Source organism: Octopus bimaculoides, chromosome 8 (assembly GCF_046866305.1).
Source record: "Octopus bimaculoides isolate indiv1 chromosome 8, ASM4686630v1, whole genome shotgun sequence".
Lineage (NCBI taxonomy): Eukaryota > Metazoa > Mollusca > Cephalopoda > Octopoda > Octopodidae > Octopus > Octopus bimaculoides.
Window position 1 is genome coordinate 90,974,295 of NC_142935.1, and position 25,248 is coordinate 90,999,542.

General features: G+C 37.5%; 1 protein-coding gene across 16 annotated transcripts in view; it reads right to left on the reverse strand.

The window, feature by feature from the left end:
- Positions 1 to 734: 734 nt before the first annotated feature.
- The window catches only part of LOC106880431 (tetraspanin-18), a 595,429-nt gene continuing 570,915 nt past the window's right edge, over positions 735 to 25,248 (reverse strand). For all 16 annotated transcript variants that reach the window (XM_089356796.1, XM_052970246.2, XM_089356794.1 and 13 more), the window contains 5 exons: positions 17,206 to 17,325; positions 11,771 to 11,864; positions 11,298 to 11,440; positions 9,395 to 9,478; positions 735 to 6,090 (listed from right to left, as the gene is read on the reverse strand). In XM_089356796.1, the coding sequence (XP_089212922.1) occupies positions 6,013 to 6,090; positions 9,395 to 9,478; positions 11,298 to 11,440; positions 11,771 to 11,864; positions 17,206 to 17,325 (519 nt within the window). In that variant the 3' untranslated portion in view covers positions 735 to 6,012. The remainder of the gene's footprint in view (positions 6,091 to 9,394; positions 9,479 to 11,297; positions 11,441 to 11,770; positions 11,865 to 17,205; positions 17,326 to 25,248) is intronic.

The window sequence follows — 25,248 nt, forward strand, 5'->3', positions numbered from 1 at the left end:
CACAAAGCCCAGTCCAGGAACTGAACTCACTGCCAAATGATTGAGAGCTTGACACTCTAACCATTCAGCCATGCACCTTCACATGCTTGTAATACTTGTTTATTCACATTGTTTTGAAGTAATCATTCATTATCTCACAGCTTCAAGATATCGATGACCTGATTCTTTTTAGAACAAACAATCAGTTCAACACAACACGCAGCCCGGTATGGGAATCAAACTCACCTCATGATTGAGAGCCCAACAATCAAACCACTGAGCCATGTACCTTCACAGCTTGGATAATAAACCAACATTAACAGCACTATATCAAGAATATTACACTATAACAATCCCACCCCCTTTGGTCAGTGAGTGTTATTTCCTATTTACTTCTATCTAGAAATCAAAGGAAACAATAACTATTCCCTTCAAACTTTGCTTTTGTAACCTGGACATCAATGTTTTGAAACTGACCAATTTTCCATTACATTTCAGACAGATTCAGCACTGAGTTGCTGAAGCAGAAATATCGTTGTAGTAAATATTCTGCTCAATACCACGGTTTTGCTTGTGTTGAGAGGGAGTCTTTCGGGTTTGAATAAGTGTAACAAAAGCAAAGTTTGAAGAAAATATTAGCCATCTTTCAAACTTCCTTGAGATTGTACAAACAGGAAATAACAGTCGCTATCCAAGGAAAGAAATCATGTTACACAGTGTATTTATAAACAATATAAATAATTAAAACCACAAAGTTTTTTTTTTCTTCAAAAAACGTAGTCTTTAATAAAATAAAATTTTAAAGAAAGAAATTGAAACATAATATATATATATATATATACACACACTTATGCATTGTTGTATATGGAAACCATGTACTTAATATCCTGTGTTTCATGTATATATATATATACATATGTATGTGTGTGTGTTTGTATACACATACATACACACACACACACACATATATATATATAATACACAATTGTACATATCTGTATGTACACATGGCTTTATGCAGCCACACAAACACACACTCAATATACACATATCTACACTGATGTGCATTTGTGTATATAACTACATTGCTATGCATGTATAATATATATACACACACACATGCACATATATGCATATATACATACGTATTCTAGTTTCACATATCCACATTTGCTGCATCTCTCTCTGTATATGCATATATATATATATATATATATATATATATATATATATATATATATATATATACACATATGCACAATTATTTGTGATATATATGGATATATACATATAAACTTATATGTGTACATATATGCGTATGTGTGTGTGTTAACAGATAGGTAGAACAAATAAGTCTGGACCTTGGTGATGGTGCAGAAAGTGGCAGAGGACCACAATGATAATAATAATAATAATGGTGGTGGTGGCCCTGTACATCAAAAGTATCATCATCGTCATCATCATATTATGTCCTTCCTCTCACACAGCCTGTTTTCTTACAAAAAAAAGTCTCCCTCGTTCTGGATGCCACTCCACACCTGACCACCGTCTCTCGACTCGGCGGTCACGTGCTCCAACCATATAACCCTCACACACTTTCTGTTGATGTCGACGTCCACCTCGTTGCGAATGACGACGAGAAAGAAGGGAAGAGAGGAATATTCTGCCAAGACCACCACCATCACCGCAGTACCCCATTACCCACCCCTGGAACAGGTCAAATAGTGGGGGGAAGGGGTGAAGGGTTCTACCATTATTATTATTATTATTTTCGTATTATTTATCACGGGACTATCTAGGGCTTTTTTTTTTTTCTTGGAAAATTTTTTTTTTGTTTTAGCTCTTTTCAAATGCTACAGTTCTCTATTGTCTGTCTGTGTGTCTGTCTGTCAGCTCTGCTCCACTGTTTCCTTACACCACATCCACTGCACTGGGAGGGGAGAGAGAGAGAGAGAGAGATATCTACATTGATTAATTCAAATGTAAGGTGATAACTGGTCGGCTCTTTCAGCCACACACATACACACGCAATATGTTCTGGCTATGGGCTGCTACTCCATCCATGTGACACTCAGTAAGAGGAGAGAGAGAGAGTGGGGCATCCTTGTCACGATCCTCATCTGCTAGCTTGAGCACATCCAAATGTCAACGCCATCTCTGTTTGAAAAGGTAAGACATTTGAGAAGGGGAGATAATAAAAATAAAGGCAACAAGACCTGGGTTGACTGGCAGAAGATAGAGAGTGAGAGAGAACACTGGTTTCCCTCTCTAATTTATATTACTACACTGTAACATACACCCACACAACTTCGCATTATCAGTCGTCTCCTTGTACAGTTAGTCCAGGGTGGGTGTTGTGAAGAGAACGTTCTCTGCTCTCAGACTGGATGACATAAACTGCCACAGAATTCAATACGTTACCTCTGAAATATCTGCACTAAGTAGACATTGTGTCAAATGTATTTCTCTGTGCACACGTGCATGGGATAGCAAAAAAGAGAGGGAGAGAGACTGTTGTGCCTGCAAATTGTTCTTGTCTTTAGAGGAAAGGTTCTCTCCCTGTCAAAGTAAAGTCCTTATGAAAAGCTAAAGAACAAGAGACAAGAGTGCAAATAGCTTCCCAGGATGCAGTGCAATGAAATGGCCCCCTGCACCAAAATGAATTTTCGTCAATGAATGAATAAAACGAGAAAAATTTTTTTTAAGGGGAGGAACACCCTGGGAAAGAAACAAAAAAAGAAAGCAATGCCTAAGGGGAAAAAAGAACAAAGTAGGCCACACACCTGACTGTTATAGCTTGGAAACCAACACATAACCGAAAAGGAACGTGCTAGGAAGGAACATGCAGAAAAGCTAACCAACAAGAACAATACACTCGGTCTGTTTGTTTCTGTACCTTTCTCTTTCTCTCCATACAAGACATCTCCCTTCATCAACAAATACTTCCAGCAAAGCAATGCAACCTAGAAGCAAGATATAAAAAAAACAACACAACTAAACGTGTTGTCTAATAGGAACCAACAGACACAACCACAGTGTTCCCTCATTAACAAAAAAAAAGCGATACTTTTGCCAGCCAAAAGATATTTTTCATAGGGAACCCACAAAATTCCAACCAGACAGAAGCAATATACCTCTAAGAAACCCACAAACCCCAGCCAGCCAGAAACAATGTCTATTACAGGATGCCCGGCAAACTCCCACCATCCAGGAGACCAACAAACCTGACCAGCCAGAAGCAATGTCCATTCAAGGTACAAATAAACATGACCAGCCGAAGCAGTGTCCTTTCGGAACCCCAAGAAACAGAAAGGAATGTCCCCCACTACCAAGAAATAAACCTTGCTGATTTAAAGCAAAGCAATATTCACAAAGAAAGCAGTGTAATCAGTTGGTGAGATTTGTAGGCCAAAATCCTGAGAGAAAAATAAACAAAAACATTGTATGTGTGTGTGTGCCTGTGTGTGTGGAACAGATTGTCACAATGCAGACAGTTTTTTCTTTCAAGTATTTTCTTTATAAAAAAAGTCAGTTATTTTTTTTTTCTAAAGTCATTTTTTTTTTCCATTTTCCTTGCATATTACATATTTGTATGTGCCAAATGGCTATTAAAACTGTTTATATAATATATATACACATATATATATATATGCACACTTTAATACTGTGTTGACAGTGCATATATGTTTATGACTTTTCTTTTTTTTTTCTTTTAAATCTTATATTTTATTTCAGTCCACTGTTTTTTCCCACTCATCATTTTCTTTTCTTTTCTTCATTTTATTTTATTTTATTTTTTTTGTGTGCTTCACTCAAAAGAAGAAGAAAAACAAGAAGAGTTTCTTATCTTTTTTATGAAACACCTTCAGGTGACAAAGTTTTACCAGGCCATGTTTAGCTGTTTAAGTAGTGCAAGATGGAGAGAATATAAGCCGTTTTATTGCTGTTTGTTATTGGAGGAGATTCTTTTAATATACATATACATATATATATATATATATATATATATATATATATATATATATATATAAATATATATCTATAGAGAGAGAGAGAGAGAGAAAGAGAGAGATCTGGAGGAGTTCTTCCTTCTATAGATGTTGCAGTCTCTTCTGACATGCTAGCTCATATCTCACTTTCAAAATATATAAAACAGGAAAAAAGATTGTGTGTGCATATGGATATATATGTGTATGCATATATATATGCATGTGTATATTATATATATATATGCATGCATATATTATATATATATATGCATGCATATATACATAAACTACACATGCTCACATACATGTGAGTATATATACTACTTGTGTGGAGTATATATTATATATATATATATATATATATATATATATATATATAAATATATACATACATACACACATATATACACACACCTCCCTACATTCGTATGTAAATCCTCAAAAAATACAGAGATCTTATACAGAAATTTCATATTCCTTTCAAAGTTTGTCAGTTACATTCTCCCTTGCATGTGCGTGTATGTATAAGTACATACTCATGAGTCTGTATACGTATGTGTTATGTGGGGGTGAGTGAGTGTGTGTGCATGTGTGAACAAGCGCATGTATCTAGGTTAGGGGCCATGGCTAAACTTTTGTCACACTTTAGAAATAAATGCATGAAGTTGAAACGGTTTCATAGTTCCATTGGTCAGTGGTGGTGGTGGTGGTTGTTCTTGTTGTTGTGGACGTGGTTAACAGGGGACGGGGCAGAAGGCGAGGGGGCAGGGAGGTCAAAGCGAAGGAAGCCTGGGTACAATATACAGGAACATGACCAGTGTTTGGTGATTGAGGATTAGAGAAAGATAGATTTTGAGAGGCTTCTTGGTACTGTGGAATGATATGGAAAGACACATCTTGGTTATCAGTATTAATAATAATATTATCATAATATAATAATTAATTATATTTATTATTATTATTATTATTATTATTATTATCATTATTATTATATTTGTTATTATTTTCGGTGACGAGTCAGCTTTTGTCTTCTCTCAATTCTTGAAAAGAAAAAAAATTTTCGAAATTCAAAATAAAAGTAAAAATAAAGAAAATTAACAAAAAAAAATCAAACAAAAACCATTAATGAAATCTTGTTTGATATAAATTGTTGCAGTTGCTACTGCTTACATAGGAAGGCAATGATAATAATAATAATAATAAATAATAATAATTGCATTAACTTCACCAAAAAATGAATTTTGTTTTAAGAGAAAGAAATAAAAATATTTAAATAAAAGCTTCAGTTAGTTGAAGTAGTACGATTTCTAATATATCTTATTATTATTATTCAATGCGTTAAGTAAAAATTAAATTCCTTAAAAAAATGTAACAAAAGAATGTACAAAAGGTATTGTGTATGAGTGGAGAGAGAGAGAGAAAAAAAGAAGGGGATTAAATGTATATATCAAAATGAATAAAAAAAAAAAAGAAAAAAAGGGAAAAAATCAAAATGAAGATTAGAATATTACAGAACATCTCACCTCCCTAAACAAACAAAAAAGGACCAAAAAATGGAATATATATATATAAAAAAAAATTTTTTTAAATGTTTCAGAAGGAAATATGAGAATGAGAGAATAATGTTGAGAAGACAAGCAGGAATTTCTGAGAACGATCACTTATGCTCTTTGCTCTTCTTCAAAGAACGAGTCTTTTGGTGTGTTTTTTCATTTTGTTCTTGGGCTAAAAATGGTCCAAAACAAACATTTACCGGCATTTTTCAAAGACTAACCAACCATATATTCATCTCCTCCCCATCATGTTTAATTTTTCTTCCTCTCCTGCTCGTTTGTTTCTCATAAAAATACTGGAGGGAGACAACGACGATGAATCGCTTACTTAGCAAATAGGGTGTTAATGATCTCATTTTTTAACACTTTCTGGTGATGATCGTCATAGAAACCGGCTCTCTATATAGCTTTTAGTAGACATATTTTTTTCTGCTTTTGCTTTTAATTAGTTAAGAGTCAATGGAAGGTGTGTTAGGAGCAAGCTCCTACTATTATAGATCAATCTCATCCTCGTCTGAATTTTGCCGAACTCGGAAACACAAACAACAGGACACCAAAATACCAACGGCCTAGAATGAAAAGAAGAAAAAAAAAAAGTTAACTAGTTTTATTCCAATCTTTAAATCTATCTATCTATATATCACATCATACAGACAAGAATGTAATATTTCGAATGCAATATAGCCATGAAATAACCAGAAAGATTGATATTATATCCTAATGTGATGGAAAATGTTGTCAGCAGACAGCCACAGGACTTGAACCTGCACCTCCCAGATACCGACTGAGTAATGTACCAATTAAGCTGAACTGCAACAATTTGGCAACAATTTCCGGCAGATTAATGCTATAAACATAGCTTCTTTTGAAATGCAACAACATATGTAAACAAACTTTGTTTTTGTTTTTGGAAGCATTGAATGTGTTTGGTATTTTACAGACCAGAAAGTAATATTTGAAATGCAATATAGCCATGAAAACTGCAGAATGATTGGGTATTACACCCTTAAATGGGAGGGAAAAAGTTGTCAGCAAACAGCTACAGGACTTGAACCTGCACATCCAAAAAAAAAAAAGTTTGTTTACATATGTTGTTGCATATATCAGTGAAGGTGCTTGGCTTAATGGTCACCGTACTTGGCTCGTGATTGTTAGGTCATGAGTTCAATTCCTGGCAATGCATTGAGTCCTTGAGCAAGACACTTTATTTCGTGTTGCTCCAGCCCACTCAGTACCAGCCTTGTCACACTGAATCTCCCTGAGAACTATGTTAAGGGTACATGTGTCTGTGGAGTGCTCAGCCACTTGCATATTAATCTCACGAGCAGGCTGTTCCATTGAACAGATCAACTGGAATGCGCGTCGGTGTCATAACTGATGGGGTGCCAATATATATATATAAAATCATAAACATAATCATCATAGTTTTAACATCTATTTTGCCATGCTTATATGGGTCAGATGGAATTCATCAAGGCAGATTTTGTAAGGCCTGATGCCCCTTACTGCAAGCCAACCCTCACTTGTTTCCAAGCAAGTTATTATCTTCCCATGGTTGAACATGCTTTCACAGAAGTTTGGAAACAAATGACACCGCTTGTATGAATGTAGCACTTTTTTTTTTACTTGTCTCAGTCATTTGACTGTGGCCGTGCTGGAGCACCACCTTGAAGGATTTTAGTCGCACAAATTGATTACAAGGCTTATTTTTTTTAAGCCTTGTACTGATTCTATTGGTCTCAGTTGCAGAACTGTTAAGTTACAGGGATGTAAACACACTAACAACGGTTATCAAGAGGTGGTGGGGGCACAAAGAGACATATATACAGGGGTTGGACAAAATAATGGAAACACCTAGTATCATAACATCATAATTTTGAAATATCTATAAAACCATCAAAAGCTTGTTTATTTTTGTTTTTTATTTATTATTAGTGTTGCTTAATATGTTTTACTAAAACTGCTGTTTTCTTTTTCAGATATCATCAGAAAAAGTTAATTAAAATTCATTAAAATGACAGATCTATCGGACTTTCAAAGAGGTCAAATTGTTGGTGCTCTTATGGCAGGCGCTAGCATAACGAAAACAACCGAAATGTTTGGTGTATCAAGAAGTACAGTCTTGAAAATAATGACAGCCTTTGAGAAAGAGGGAAAAATCTCCTCGTTGAAACAAAGCTCCAGAAGAAAATCAAAACTTTCAGATAGGGACCATCGGACTTTTACGCGAATTGTTAAAAAGGACCACAAAAGCAGAGCTACCGAAATTACTGCAGAGCTTAATGACTACTTCAAGAACCCAGTTTCCACAAAAACTGTTCACCAGATTTCACGGGAGAGCTGCAATCAGAAAACCACTATTTCAAAAACAAATGTTGCAAAGCGTTTAGAGTGGAGACAGCCAAAAGAAGCATTTGACCCAGACTGCCTTCTTCCAACTGTTAAACATGGAGGAAGATCTGTGATGATCGAGGGGGGGGGGGGGGGCTATATCTTGGAAATCCGCTGACCCAATGGTTTCCCATCATGGCAGAATTAATAGTCCAGACTATTTAAGCATTTTATCTGATCAAATTCATCCTATGGTTGCGGAACTGTTTCCGGAGGGAAACGCAATCTTTCAGGATGATAATGTACCAATTCATACAGCTAAAGTTGTTACTGAATGGCACGAGGAACATTTTAGTGAAGATGAACATTTTATCTGGCTACCAGTCCCCAGATCTCAATATTAATGAACATTTATGGTGCATTTTAGAAAAGTAAGGAGTCAATATCCTCTGCCATCATCACTACAAGAACTGGGGACTGTTTTAGCTGAAGAATGGACAAAATTTCCTTTGGAAACAATTCAAACTTTGTTCAAGTCCATACCTCATAGAATTCAAGCTGTAATTATTGTCAAAGGAGGTCCAACCCCATATTAAAATAAATTTGTTTGAAATTTTAAGGTGTTTTCATTATTTTGTCCCGCCCCTGCATATATATATATACACAAGATGGGTTTCTTTCAGTTTCTCTCCACCAAATCGACTCATAAAGCTTTGGTTGACCTGAGGCTGTAGTAGAAGACACTTGCCCAAGGCACCACACGGTGGGACTGAATCCAGAACCATGTGGTTGGGAAGCAAGCTTCTTACCACACAGTCACGTCTGCACACTTGTTTACAATTCCCAAGTGATGTGAAGACAAGGAAACATACCACCAACATATTCCAGGGAGCAGAGGTCATTATTGTAGCTGTAGAAAATGCAGAGAGAGACAGCAGATTTGTGATGCCAGAGGTAGTAGATCTATGAGTGACCTTATGGCAATCATTCGGGTGTTCCATTTTTTAGATGCAGTTTTGGATATTTGAGCATGCAGCACTGTCCCAGATGTGAGAGCAATACTCCATTGTGGATCTCATCAGTGCTTTGTTAATTGTTAAGATGTTAAGAGTGGATGTGGTCTGATAGATCTTCAGGCTCAGAAGAGAAAGTCCTATGCAGCCCTAGCTATGTCAGAGATGTGCTTTAGCCAGGAGAGATCCTACAAAACAATACAGCATTTTACCACAATACATGATAAAACTAAGATGCCTACTCTTCATTTGGTTTTTCATCCTTGCCACTACTTAAGAGCTACATATAAGTAGCACAGTGTGGCTTACTTTCGACATGGCACGTAGCTGTCATCTGTAGCAAACATCTAGAGGCTAAAATAACAAAGTAAAGGGAGTTAGCTTATCCTACCAGCATTGCAACTAACTGTGGTTTGCAAAATAACAAAGTAAAGGGAGTTAACTCATTCCATCAGCAAAGACTTCTGCAACTAATTGGAGATTGCAAGGTTTACAACATTAATTCAGTGAGTTGGTAGATCGTACTTACTAATAATATTGGAATAGAGCCAGCAACTAAACCAAGAATTATAGCCCTTTTGATCAAGTGTTCCCGTATTTTGTCCAGGCAACCCTGAAAGTAGACACATTTAAATATTAATTAAATACAAGCTTATTGGTTGTTTTATGTTAAAATGGAAAGAAGGAAGAAAAAAGGGGGGAAAAAAAATTAAATAAGATTAAAATAAATAAAAGTCTGAGTCGACATTTTTAGTTTCAGCTATAAGGTTGTTGCAGGTAGATATTTGATTTGATGAGATCTTCAAGCATTTAGCTTTCAAACTGTTCCTATCAGACTCAAAATATTCTACCTGTTTTATGATCAAATGAAACCGATTCAGCTTCTCCTCACACCTACCCTACAATGTCATTCTAAAAATAAACAATCAAGTCATTGAAATTTTGAAGCTACGAGATAATGAATAATTAATTCAAAACAATGTGAATAAACAAGCATTACGGCATGTGAAAGTGCATGGCTCAATGATTAGAACATGAAGCTCACAATCATGAGGTAGCGAGTTCAATTCCTGGACCAGGCTGCGTGTTGTGTTCTTAAGCAAGACACTTTATTTCACACTGATCCAGTTCACTCAACTGTAGAAATGAGTTGTGACGTCACTGGTGCCAAGCTGTATCAGCCTTTGCCATTCCCTAAGATAACATCGGTGGCATGGAGAGGGGAGGCTGGTCATTCACGACTGAAGGGGGTCTTTACCCTTATTCTTTACAAACATTATATTTGACAGAATAATCATATTGGTAAAAGGGTTAAGGCCCATGCCACATACCCCACCTTCTATACACACACACGTGTGTGTGCGTGTTACTGGTTGCTGTGGCAACATTCAGATTCTACAAGTGATTAAGTGAATCTATGAATGTATATCTGGAGCACTGGATCTGAGGATGGCATCTCGATGCCATAGGCCTGTTCCTCCCAGGGATGAACCAATATCTAAGGGTGGCCAGCAACACATCAACATTGAGGGATGACCAGGGATAATACAGCAACACAACAATACTTTAATCCTTTTGTTATACTATTTCTGTTGAAATATATCGTCTTTCATCATCATTCTTTAATGTCCGTTTTCCATGCTGACATGAGTCGGATGGTTTGACCAAAACTGGTAAGCAGGAGAGCTGCACCAGATTCCAGTCTAACTTGGCTTGGTTTCTATCTGGATTCCCTTCCTAATGCCAACCACTTTACAGGGTGTGCTGGGTGCTTTTAATTACAATTAATTTTGAAAATAACTCTCTTTACTCTTTTTTACTCGTTTCAGTCATTTGACTGTGGCCATGCTGGAGCACCGCCTTTAGTCGAGCAAATCGACCCCAGGACTTATTCTTTGGAAGCCTAGTACTTATTCTATCGGTCTTTTTTGCCGAACCGCTAATTTACGGGGATGTAAACACACCAGCATCGGTTGTCAAGCGATGTCGGGGGGACAAACACAGACACACACACATATACGACGGGTTTCTTTCAGTTTCCGTCTACCAAATCCACTTACAAGGCTTTGGTCGGCCCGAGGCTATAGTGGAAGACACTTGCCCAAGGTGCCACGCAGTAGGAATGAACCCAGAACCATGTGGTTGGTAAGCAAGCTACTTACCACACAGCCACTCCTGCGCCTGAACAATTTATTGCAGTAACTCATTAAGCTGGTGTTTGGAATCTAAATCAAGATGATATTTTCATGAAAAGTTTTAGATTAAATCGTTTTCAAACATGAAGATTGCACCAAAAAATCAAGGATAATTTCAGGCAGGTTGGCATCAAAAGGGTAAAGGTCAATGTCTGAAATATGTACTTCCATATAATATTGCAACTTTGAAAATAAAAAAAAGAAAAGAGTAGGGTCAAAAATAAAAGGTTGACATACTTCGGTATTTAAGTCATGATTTCGTAAGTCATTTTTGCCTATGGGTGGTCCTAGCGCAGGTGGTGCCCTCAATCGAATTTCACCAGTACACTTTTTCTCATTTGAGTCTTTTTTACAACAACTTCTTGGCACGTATGGAGATTCTGAAAGGATAAAAAGGGAATTTAATCCCAGGTCCATGTCAGCCCCAGCTTAAAAAAGCGAGAGAAGGCATCACGTAGTTAGAGGGGAGCCCAAGTTATGTATGAAACACAATGTAATAGTCTGGGAAAAGGGGAGCAGAGGGGGCAAGAAAAGAAGTTTGAGGTATGAGATAATGTAATAGGAAAGGAATACAAAGTGTGTGTGAAAGAGAGAGGGGGGTGGTGAGGAAGAGAGAGAGAGGAGAGAGAGAGAGAGAATATGAAATAAGAGGAAGAAAGTGAATACAAAAGTAGCAGCAGAGAGGGAGAGAAAGAACCAGTGTTACTTACGCTCTGGATTGCGGCGGTACCATTCACTTCGTAGTTTATACACACTCCACGAGAAGGAACTATTTTCACCACCTTTGATTCCACAACACTGCAGCTGTACAATAGGGGACAGAGAAATCAGGTTATATTAGCTACCACATGTCCAATTCCAGCTTCTAACACACAAACTAGTCACCTACCTTGCACTGTGTAGCCATGTTGTGATACTGCTTTGAAGGGTTCAGTTTTACTAATCGATCCCCAAAACTTATTCTATTGGTCTCTGTTGCCAAACTTCTCGGTAATGGGGACATGAACAAACAAATGCCGGTTGTCAGAGGTGGAGAGAAACAAGCGAGCTTCTACAAATTTCTGACCACCAAATTTACTCCCAGGGCTACAATATAAGACACCTGCCCAAGGAACCACATAGTGGGACAGAACCAGAAACCATGTAGTTGCAATGCAAACTTCTGGACAATAAGCATGTCAATCACACACACACACACACATATATTGTTGCCATTATGCAATGTGTAAATATACATACACACACATATACATATATATATACATACATACATACATATATATATACATACATACATACACACACACATTGGGTTGGCTAGAGAGTAATTTCGTTTCTTGCAAAAAAATAGATTTACGATGATTTTCAATGACTTTTGACAATGTTATGACTTTTTCATTTTGACATTTGATAGCTGTTACTTTTAGCTTACTTTAGAAACAAATTGCATGCAATTTTGCTTACAACTGTTAGTTCAGTGTCAATTTTAACAGAGTGCAAAAACGAACATTTTCGCCATATTTTGCTTTTTTATTTCCGTAAAGGCAGGAAAGCTACTCAGGCTGATAAAGAGATATGTGAAGGTTATGGTGTTGATTGCTTAACAGGACGCACATGTCAGAAATGGTTTTAAAAATTCTGTTCTGAAGATTTTTCACTCAAAGATAACCAATGTTCTGATCGACCTACAGAAGTTGATGATGACCAAATCAAAGCCATAACTGAATCTGATTGTCATATAACTGTGCGAGAGATTGCAGAGAGGTTAAATATATCACACACGACAATTGAAAATCACAAAAATGTCTTTGACTCGTAAAGAAGCTCGATATTTGGGTTCCACATAAATTGAAAGAGATTCACTTAACACAACGAATCAATATTTGCGATATGCATCTCAAACGCAATGAAACTGACCTTTTTGGAAACGAATCATCACCGGTGATTAAAAATGGATTGTCTACAATAACATCAATCAAAAACGATCATGGCCCAAGCGTAATGAACCAGCACAAACCACGTCGAAAGCAGAATTGTATCAAAAATTGCTGTCAATTTGGTGGGATTACAAAGGTTTTGTGCATTTTAAGCTGCTTCCCATGAACCAGATGATCAATTCAACAACTAATGAAACTGGAGAAAGTAATCAAAGAAAAATGGCCAGAATTGGCAAATCGTAAAGGAATTGTGTTCCACCATGACAACCGCTAGATCACACATGTTTTTGCTAACTCGTGAAAAATTATTAGAGCTTGGTTGGGAAGTGATGTCACATCCACCATACAGCCCTGACCTTGCACCATCAGATTACCATTCATTTCAAAGTTTGCAAATTCTTTGAATGGTAAAACTTTCAATAATGATAATGACTTGAAATCGCACTTGCTTCAGTTTTTGGCTGATAAGGACCAGAAGTTCTCTGAGCTTGGAATCACAAAGTTGCCAAAAAGACGGTAAAAGGGCATCAAACAAAATGGAAAATATATAATTGGTTAAAGTTCATTCTTTGTATGAATAAAAAAACAAACTTTTATTTCACACTAAAAAACCAAAATTACTACTTTCTTGCCAACCCAATATATATACATACACACACAGAGACATATGTACATATACACATATACATATATATATATATACACACACACACACATATATATATACACACACACACACATATATATATATACACACACACACACATATAATGGTAGACCCTCAGCTTATTCACGAAATGAAGAGGCATGCTGTTATTGTGGTTATAAAGGCTGTGCATAGAGATTTAGAAATATCTTGAGTTTTAAAAGTTGCCAGATCATTCACATACAAAGTTTGTAAGCAGCTAGAGACTGAAGATGGAAAGGTATCACCAGTATCAGAGCATAAAAAGCATTCTAAACACTCTGAAATCATCAGAACACCTGAATTTAACCAGCAAGTTCAACAGACCAATGATTACATCCTCAGAAATTTCATGAGGTCAATTGCAAAAGATCTCCAAGTGTCAGAAGGAACAGTCAGAATATTGTCCACGAAGGCATCAGATATAAGTCTTATATGATGAGGAAAGGTCAATTTGTCCGAAAAAGCAAAAGAAAATCAGTACATCAGATCTAAAAGCTCTTAAACAAACTGAAAAATCCAGCAGAAGATTTGATTTGGTTTATCACAAATGAGAAAAACTTCAACCAAGATCAAAAAGTTAACAGAAGAAATGACAGATGGTTATGTGAAGACCCTTCTGAAGTTCCAAGTGTTATGCATACAAAATTTCCTGCAACTGTCATGGTTTTAGGGGCTGTCAGTAATGAAGGACATGTGATGCCTCCTTACTTCTTTCCATAAGGCCTTAGAGTTAACTCTGCCGCCTACACTGAGGTCTTGGAAATAATTGTTAAGCCCTGGATAGACAGTCTATGCAATGGAAGGCCATATGTGTTTCAGTAAGACTATCACACATGGCTTTAGTAACACAAGAATGGATGGCTGAAAATTTTCATGATCACATAACCCCTAACATTTGGCCTCCTAATTCCCCAGATCTCAATCCATTGGACTATTACATGAAAAGCGTTGTTGAGAGAGAGGTCAATGAACACACCCATAACACCAAAGATTCTTTGAAAGCTGCTATAGTCAGAGTAATGTCCAAAATGAACCAGGACCACTTGATTCGAGCATTTAGATGATTTAGATCTCATATAGAAGCAGTTGTTGAAGCTGAAGGTGGCTTAATTGAATAACATTATAGAAAAGAAGGTTTATTTTTAGCCTCAGAGCATTTTTTGATAAATAAAGTCATTACCTGTTATTAAGTATCTGGGTTTTTTTTTATAAACATAAATCTGTCCTCACATATCTTATGCATCCAGTATATATATAGACATAGACATATATATATGTGTGTGTGTGTGTATATATATACACACACACACACATATATATAAATGTATGTTTCTATCTATCTGTCTGTCTGTGTGTATACATATAACATGCTTGCATCTAGCTGTCTATGTCTATATATATACTGGATGCATAAGATATGTGAGGACAGATTTATGTTTATAATGTGTGTATATATATATATATAATATATATATAGTGAGAGGGAGAGAGAGGGAGAGAGGTTTGGTCTGTTAAAACAAGCCATTGTTGTAAAATACTCTCCACCATCAAACACACACACACACACCCACTTTATCATTCTATTACAGTTTTGTTATGTCTTATTTTCTCAAACAACATGACCAACCATCAACCTCACCTAACTTGCCAGCTTACATAAGGTAAACAAGGTAGATTCTTTTTTTTTCTTTTCTTTTATTTCTTCTCAAAGTTTTTGATATTTTTCTAAATGACCTTTCCGATAAAATAACATGTTTATGGCATCAGAGAGAGAGAGACACCATTCATCCCACCCCATGTCACCACCCTCACCACATAGCCACAATCATTCATCTGTCACTATAATCATTTCTAAATAATATACTGCACCGAGTACCACCAAAGCCACCACCATCACACAATACCAACACTACAATGCCATGAATCAACCATTAAACTGCTATGTAACCATTTGATTTACAAGTAGTAGCAGTCATATGTTCCACAAGTCACACAGTGCAGTCTTTTACCTGTTTGTTACTAGGTTTCTTTTGAAATGCTCTGCTTGTTGTTGTCATTGTCGCTTAATGTTTGTTTTCCATGCTGGCATGGATTGGACAGTTTGACAGGAGCCAGCCAGCCAGCCTGAGGGGTGAATGACTCAGTTGTTTGTTTTAGCATGGTTTCTACAGCTGGATGCCCTTCTTAAAGCCAACCACTTTACATGCTGTGATGGGTGCCTTTTACATGCCACCAGCACAGGTGTATCAATGCAGCAGTGGCACCAGTGCAGTTTATGTGGCACCAGCACAAGTGCAATTAATGTGGCACTGGCACCTGCAAAGGACATGCCTGCATGTATGGATGATGTGTCTTTCAGTCGGTTTTGAAAATAATATTTTTCCTTCTTCTTTTCGGCCACTGTTCCTTGGAGGATCATGTGGGGTAGAGTACTCAGGTACCTCAGGCGCCCCTTCTCCATAGGATCCAATCAGAAGCAACACCTGGTCAAATACAAATACCAGCTTGAGGGCTTGGCACAAATGAGATCAGACTCCACCCAATGCCAGGACAACCAGTAATAAGCCTACAATTTGTTCTGAGAGGCAGATGTCAGGTAAGATTACATGGCAAGGCACTAAGGATACATGTCCCAGGACTCTGAAGCAAGTCCAGGAAGGACAACCATTTATGATTGGGAAAATAATGAATGGTTTAGTAAAACAACTGTCATTATTAAATTGGTATTGAGAACATGAATTTAATATGAAATTTTGATGAAAAACTTTACAATTATAAACTTGGGTTGACCAAAACCTTGCGAGTGGATTTGATAAGTGGAAACTAAAATAAACCCGACATATATATGAATGTATATATTTATGAGTGTGTGGGTCTGTCCCCCTGCCATCACTTGACAACCAATGCTGATGTGTTTATGTCTCCATAACTTAGCAGTTCGGCAAAAGTGACCAATAGAATAAGTTCTGGGGTCAATGGCTAACTAAGCAGTCAAATGACTGAAATGAGTAAACGAATAAGAAAAGTATGTGTGTGTATTTATGTGACAGTTTTCATGTACTAAATCCACTCACATGTCTTTGGTTGGCCTAAGGCTACAGTGTAAAACACTTGCCCAAAGTGCATGCAGTGGGACTGAAACCAAGAACATGTGGTTGGGAAGTGAACTGCTTAACCACACAGTCATGCCTGTGCCTGGATGCATTTTACTGTGACTGCAGCACCAGACAAACATTGCCATAGGCTCAACAAGACTAGAGAGTCTTCTCAAAGCCACAACGCTTTTCTTTGCTTGCAAATTACTCCATTGGATATTTGGGTGTATTTTTTATTTTATGAATCCAGCACTAATGGGGATCACCTTAATCTATGTCAAAAAATTGGATGGGATGGTCATGTGTGCGATACCTTTTGGTCATAGGTTTCACTCAATCAGGGCTGATTTGATACTAGACACCATCATCACAACAGCAGCAGTACACCTGTAAAACACCTGTAAAACACCACATTCACAACTTACCTGCCTCTGTAATGAATCCCAGGCATCAGTAACCAGTTTATTATTAGAGTTTGTCCGTGTGTCCAGACCATACTGTTGTTCTATAGTGTTGGTCATGTGTTTCACTATGTCTTTGGTTACCTGTAGACAAACAAATAGATGTTAGAATACAAAAATCAACACAATCGTCATCATCATCACCACAACCATCACCATCAAACGTCCATTTTCCATGCTGGCACGGGCTGGACGGTTTGCCAGGAGCTGGAGAGCTGCCCGGTCTCCATGTCTGTTTTGGCATGGTTTCTACAGAAGAAGAGGGTAATTTCCGGATAAAAAGCTTTACGTGATCATGATGATGACTATGACAACATTACCATATTCTCTAGCATTTTTCAGACCAGAATTTACAGCCCCACCCAACCCCGAAAAAGAAGATTTATACACCTAGACAACTTTTGGAGAAACAAAGATTCCACGTGAAATGCAATAGGAAAGATAGTGATGATGCATGAATATTTACATTATGTACTAAGTTGACGTGCATGCCAAAAAATATGGTTAATTTCCTTTTTTTCAGCACAACCACCAGAGAAGTGCTATGGCAGAGTGGCTGACGATGCCTGTTCTATACAATCACCATCTGGCACTAGACTCCACAACGAAACAAGATTGCACAACTAAGTAAAAACTGTTGTAGCACACACACAAATGCAATGCTTCAGTCCCAAAAGACATTGCTGCACAAAAGAACTACAGGAAACATAATTGCTTCAAATTTTGACACGAAGGGGAGTTAGTTGGTTACATAGATGACCCTCGTGTGCAAATGATACCTATTTTATCAACTCTGAAAAGGTGAAAGGCAAAATTGATTTTGGTGCTATTACAAACTCAGAACTTAAAGAACCAAAAGAAATATCACTAAGCATTTTGTGTAACTTGCTAATGACTTAGCCTGCTTGCTCTTAATGAGGATGATGATTATCAAATTTCATTCGTCACAGGGGTGTCAGATGGTGGAGGGAGTATTAGAAAGACCGGTTACAACTAAAGGAGGGGTTTACATAACATCAGATGAACAAGACAAAATGGGTGGGGAGGAGAAATGAGATGAAAAAGTATTAAAAAAACTATGTGAATAAGATGGAAGATGAAGACCTCCTAAAAGGGCCTCCAGCAGGGGCCCAACAAGGAACCCCACAGATCCAGGATCATCCTGATCACCAAGGGCACAAACATTCATATGGAACAATTGTCGGTTTCTGTCATCACCATCAAAGTGGTGAGCTGGCTGAATCATTAGGACACTGGTCAAAATGCTTTGTGGAATGTTGTCAGTCTTTATGTTCTCAGTTTGGATTTCACTGTGGTGGTCTTTGCTTTTCCTTCTCTTAGGGTTGATAAAAAAAGATACCAGTTGAACACTGAGGGTTGATGTAATCAACTAGACCCCTCTTCCAAAACTGCTGAACTTGTGCCAATAACAGAAAGAATTATCATTAACACTCCTAATGATTGTCAATCCCTGCAATAGTAATCACATCCTTCATTTAAAACAAATGACCAATTAACATTTATACTAAAATGCAGGTGTGTGTGTGTGTGTGTGTGTGTGTGTGTGTGTGTGTGACAAGGCTGACAGATATGTCTTTCATCTTTCACATGAGGTGGATAAAAAAATATAAAAAGGGGAAAAAAATGTCAGCTGTCACAACAATGTCTATGGCAACGTTTAGGAATAAGAACCTTCTGTGTGAAACATTGCTAAAAAACATGGAACTGTCAAATGTCCTCACACAAACAACCCAGGGATAAGGAACTGACGTGAGACATTACACTTCTGCCCCCACTAGGGAGCTAGTTGCCTTCATCTTAATTTTCTTTGCACTAAAGCTGTCAAATATTTCAAACAGGAAAGAAAGAAAATAAGGAAGAATTTATTATTCCTTTCATTCATTTTTGTATTGATCAGCCAATTACAATGGAAAAATTTCTATTTCTTTAACATTTTTTTCAGCTGAATTGCTTATGCTTGTCTGTATAGTATATGTATGTGCATACGTGTGTATACACATACACAAATATATATTACATTGATCCCCCCCCCCTCCAGTGCTCGACTGGAACTTATTTCATAAAGGATGAAAGGCAAAGTCGACCTCGGCAGAATTTGAATTTAGAATTTAGGCAGAGGAGCGGCTGTGTGGTAAGTGGCTTGCTTACCAACCACATGGTTCCGGGTTCAGTCCCACTGCGTGGCACCTTGGGCAAGTGTCTTCTACTTATAGCCTCGGGCCGACCAAAGCCTTGTGAATGGATCAGGTAGACAGAAACTGAAAGAAGCCCATCGTATATATGTGTATATATATATATATATATATGCATGTGTGTTTCTCCCCCCACCATCGCTTGACAACCGATGCTGGTGTGTTTACATCCCCGTAACTTAGTGGTTTGGCAAAAGAGACCGATAGAATAAGTACTAGGCTTACAAAGAATAAGTCCTGAGGTCGATTTGCTTGACTAACGGCGGTGCTCCGGCATGGCCGCAGTTAAATGACTGAAACAAGTAAAAGAGTATGACAAAATGCCACTAAAGCATTTTGCCTGGTATGCTAACAATTCTGCCAGCTAGTTGCCTTGATAATAATAATAATAATAATAATAATTCTTTAATTGCTTTGAATTAAGGTACAAAGCCAAAAGTTTGTAGGGGAGGTGTTCAGTTGATACCTTCAACCTCAGTACTTGATTGGCATTTTATTGACCATGGACATTAAATGCAATGGTGATTGTGTTGGTAGTCGAAACCAGAATATAAGTTGGAAGAAACACCACAGTGTATTTCGTCTGATGCTCAGATGATTCTACTAATTAAAAAAACTATAATGATAGTAATAATAAGTGCTTGATTGGCATTAGCTCAGCAATTTTAAGGGTAGGAGTGAGTCAATTACTTCGACCCCAGTGTTCAACTGGTACTTATCGACCCTAAAATGATAAAAGGCAAAGTGGACCTTAGTGGTATTTGAACTCTGAACGTAAAAACAGATGAAATGTTGGCAAGAATTTTGCCTAATATGCTAACGATTCTACCAGCTTGCTGTCTTAATAATAATAAAGACTTCTTTATTAAACCACTAACAACAATAAAGATTATAACAACATTTTACTTGCTAATAACAATAAGGACTGCAGCGCTGGTTTCCAAAATGCAAGAAAAGAAAAAGAAAGATGATGCACGCATACATGAAGATAAGAGTTATCTCCCATGGAACAAAAAAAAAAAACTTTAATTCACTAGTAATGTTAGAGAATGGAATAGATATTTGAGGAATTAACATGAAGACAGATATAAAACAGAGGAGTATACGGGCAGTGAGATTCATATATTTAGTTAAATATAGAGTGACAGTTAGTTATATAGACACTTACAAGTATAGATAAATCAAGAATGAGATATATGTAGAGAGATAGTGACAGAGACAGTTGTATAGATATAAAGAGACAAATATAATAGCTATGCATTGATAGTTTCTCCCTTTGTCCACACACACACACCGACAAGGTCGAAGTTGACTTTGACTAGTTAAGATCACTTCTTAAACTTATTTCATTCTAAGAAATACTCCGTTTGGTTCCTTTATCACTGACAACATCTCGTATAGCTCATAAGGCTTGCAAAGGATATGCAAGTCATTCCCACATTGACTACACGTTAGTTTCCCAGCAACAGCCGCAACCTAACTATCTAGATAATTGGATTTGTTGTTGTTGTTGTTGTTGTTGGCACTCCATCGCTTACGACATCGAGGGTTCCAGTTCATCCGATCAACGGAACAGCCTGCTCGTGAAATTAACGTAATTCTCGGGGAGATTCAGCGTGACACAGAGTGTGACAAGGCTGACCCTTTGAAATACAGGCACAACAGAAACAGGAAGAAAGAGTGAGAGAAAGTTGTGGTGAAAGAGTACAGCAGGGTTCGCCACCACGCCCTGCCGGAGCCTCGTGGAGCTTTAGGTGTTTTTGCTCAATAAGCACTCACAACGCCCGGCCTGGGAATCGAAACCGTGATCTTATGATTGCGAGTCCGCTGCCCTAGCCACTGGGCCATTGCGCCTCCACTAATTGGGATTTATAACACTGAATGAATCCACGGGATGACTAACACATCTCGTTAAATAAGGTGCACAGATACTCATATATCTACCTGTCTATATCTATCTATATAATCTCCAACTAAATATCTTAAGTGCTACTTTCCTTTGTTCACACACATGCTAAGTATATATAAATTGTCACATTTCTGGGTGGTTATTTTATTTTATTTTTTGCCAAATAAACACATGCACTATATATTCGTTCTTCACTCATTTATTACTCTCCTTATTTTAAATGCTGTCCACTGTCTGGAAATCATTCGTCACACATCTGTGACCTCTTCAACGACACTTTCCACCCTCGTGTGTGCTCCTGCTCAGTCCGTTCCCTATGCAGGAGCATACACAAAGATGGAAAGTGTCGCTGAAGATGTCACAGATGCGCGATGAAAGATTTCTGGACAATGGACATCGGTTAAAATAAGAAGAGTAATAAACGAGTGAAGAACGAATACGATAAAAAAAAAAAAAAAAAGAACCAACCAGAATTATATAACAATATCTGTTTCAAAACACGGTTTCACCTCAGGAATCTTGCAACACAGACTCATAAATGTGTGTATATATATATATATATATATGTGGAGAGAGAGAAGAGATAGGGTGAAATTGTTAGCTGGAGAAAGACAATTAGATAGTTAGATATAGACAGAAAGACTGAAATATAGACCAACTGGTATGTAATGCAGTACAGATCATATTATTGCAGAAAACATTTACACTTGTTCCCTTACAATTTATGTAAGTCATAACCCCAGAGGCAACACACAACTCAGACACCTGAACAAACCCAATTACCATCTTGTTGGGTTTCATGTTTTCTTCTCTCTCTCTCTCTGCACTTTTTCAAACATTTTATAGACAGATGTTTAAGTATGTGAGTGTGTGTGTGTGTGTGCATGCGCATACCCAAAATAAATCATTGAATGGTAGTAAGTAGCCTTATATAAAATTAATTTACACTCTATGTGGCATGTTATATGTTTAACCTCATGCTCTAATTACGTTATCTACATCATCATCAATTATTATTGACATAGATAAATACATGTATGTGTATATATATATATATATATATATATATATATATATATATATATATATATATATATAAAGTAGGTAGTGGTTTAGCAATGTATTACCAAAAAGGAAAGCTTAAATTAAATATAAATGAGGGCATTAGAACACCTAAAATGCTAGAAATAAGAGCTAAAGTGCTCTGATGCTGCAGCCAACGCACACATAATTGTATACATACATACATACTGACAGTGACAGTAAATGGCAGTCGATATATATATATTATATATATGTATACACACACCTTATTTTTATATGCATATATATATATATATATATATCTATGTGTGCCTGACAACCAGTGTTGGTGTGTTCACATCCCTGTAACTTAGTGATTTGGCAAAAGAGATTGAGATGAACATTTCAGCATTTGGGTGTCAATCTCAGGAGATGTAGCGAGAGTGATAAAAATCAAACATCCAGTCAACATCATGGCGTTTGGAGTGATCATTAGTGATGGTGACATTATGCCTCCATTCACCTTCCCACACGGGCTCAGACTCAACACAGAGACCAACATCAAGTGCCTGGAGGAGGTAGTGTTGCTCTGGATCAAGAGAGCGGCTTCTGGAAGACCTTATGTCTGGGAACAGGACCCTGCAACATGCCACACAAGCAGGAGAACCCAGTCATGGCTGTCAGACAATTTCTTGCGACCACGTCACCCCTAACATCTGGCTACCTAACTATCCAGACTGCAACTCCCTTGATTATTATGTGTGGGGTGCAGTTGAGCGAGAGACCAACAAAACTCCTTGTAACACTCAAAGATGAACTGAAGGCAAGGATTATGGCAGCATTTGCCAACTTAAACAAGGAGACCGTCCAGAAGAGTTGTAGGAGATTCCGAAGTCATCTGGAGGCCGTGGTTGGAGCCAATGGCGATTCTATTGAATAAATTTACTCTTTTACTTGTTTCAGTCATTTGACTGCGGCCATGCTGGAGCACCGCCTTTAGTCAATCAAATCGACCCCGGGACTTATTCTTTGTAAGCCTAGTGCTTATTCTATTGGTCTCTTTTGCCGAACCGCTAAGTTACGGGGACATAAACACACCAGCATCGGTTGTCAAGCGATGGGTGAACAAACACAGACACACAAACATATACGCACAAACATATATATACATATATACGACGGGCTTCTTTCAGTTTCCGTCTACCAAATCCACTCACAAAGCTTTGGTCGGCCCGAGGCTATAGTAGAAGACACTTGCCCAAGGTGCCACGCTGTGGGACTGAACCCGGAACCATGTGGTTGGTAAGCAAGCTGCTTACCACACAGCCACTCCTGCACCTATTACAAGATATTTTTATGTAATTTTAGTAAATATATCTATTAAAATGCGGATGTTGGTGTTATTTTCATTTTTGTGTAATTCAGACGACAGTTTATTCACATCCTGTGTGTGTGTGAGTGTGTATATATATATATATATATATATATATATACACACACACACATGTACATCTATACACACACATACACACCAATGTGTAAGTTGTTGAAAGATAGATATATAGATAAAAAAACAGAAAGACAAATGCCCTGAATACACACTAAATCACAATTCCAACTACCCCGACTGTTTTGTCTTCCTAATGTCATCCTAACCTGAGACACAACAAAGAAGTAAAACAGTAGTGTGTGTGTGTGTGTGTGTGTGTGTGTATATGTGTGCACACACTTATGGGGGTGGCCACTGGATGTCTGTATTTTATATTGTTTTCTTATTGTTGTATGAGTTTGTCAGTTGATTGTACATAAAACAGTGTCAAAGTTTATACTTCCCACAGCCAGTGGCTCAGGAATTAAATTTGCTTAGGGGCCGCAAACTCAGGTCCAAAGTTTTTTTTACAAACAAGGCTGGGTTTGCTTTTTTCAGTCTTAATTTCAATACAAACACAGGTATAATAATAATTTTTATTATCATACAGGGAAAAGCAATGCTTCAAATCATTTCAAAAGGTTTTCTATGCTTGCTTGTTTTGGTTAAGTTTTCCAAGAGGAAATCCAAAGTGTTTTCATTACACAAACTTTTATGCACATGCATCGCTGCACAGTGTGTCAGACGGTGTTGCGTCATTGTGATACAGAGTGAGGACTTCAAACAGCAAAGTGTGCCGAACATTCTCTCACTAAATGCAACAGACAGGCTTGCAACATAATGACATTCTTATCACAAAGACTTGTCCATAGTGCTTTCAGAAGAATGATGCATTGGTGAACAAAGTTCAATGCATCAGTGACCATGGCAACAGTAGATCCAACTTCTTGGAGGCCTAAGACCAGAGAATGATTTCTACAGTGTACAAAACATGTACCAGGAAACGTCTTCTAATCTCTTTTGTATGCCTGAAATGCTTCCACTTATGGTACATACACCATCAAAAGCAAAGACAGCATAATTTTGAGGCCAGAGAAATGTTTAGACAACAAAAAATATCCAAAATAACCTTAGTCAGTGTCTCTGAAGTGTAGTCAAGAGGTTTATAACAGTTGAGAAAATCTTTGTGGGTACCCTGGATTTGAGGAACAAAACAACATCATTGTTGTTGGCACTCCGTCGCTTACGACGACGAGGGTTCCAGTTGATCCGATCAACGGAACAGCCTGCTCGTGAAATTAACGTGCAAGTGGCTGACCACTCCACAGACATGTGTACCCTTAACGTAGTTCTCGGGGATATTCAGCGTGACAAGGCTGACCCTTTGAATTACAAGCACAACAGAAACAGGAAGTATGAGTGAGAGAAAGTTGTGGTGGAAGAGTACAGCAGGGTTCACCACCATCCCCTGCCGGAGCCTCGTGGAGCTTTAG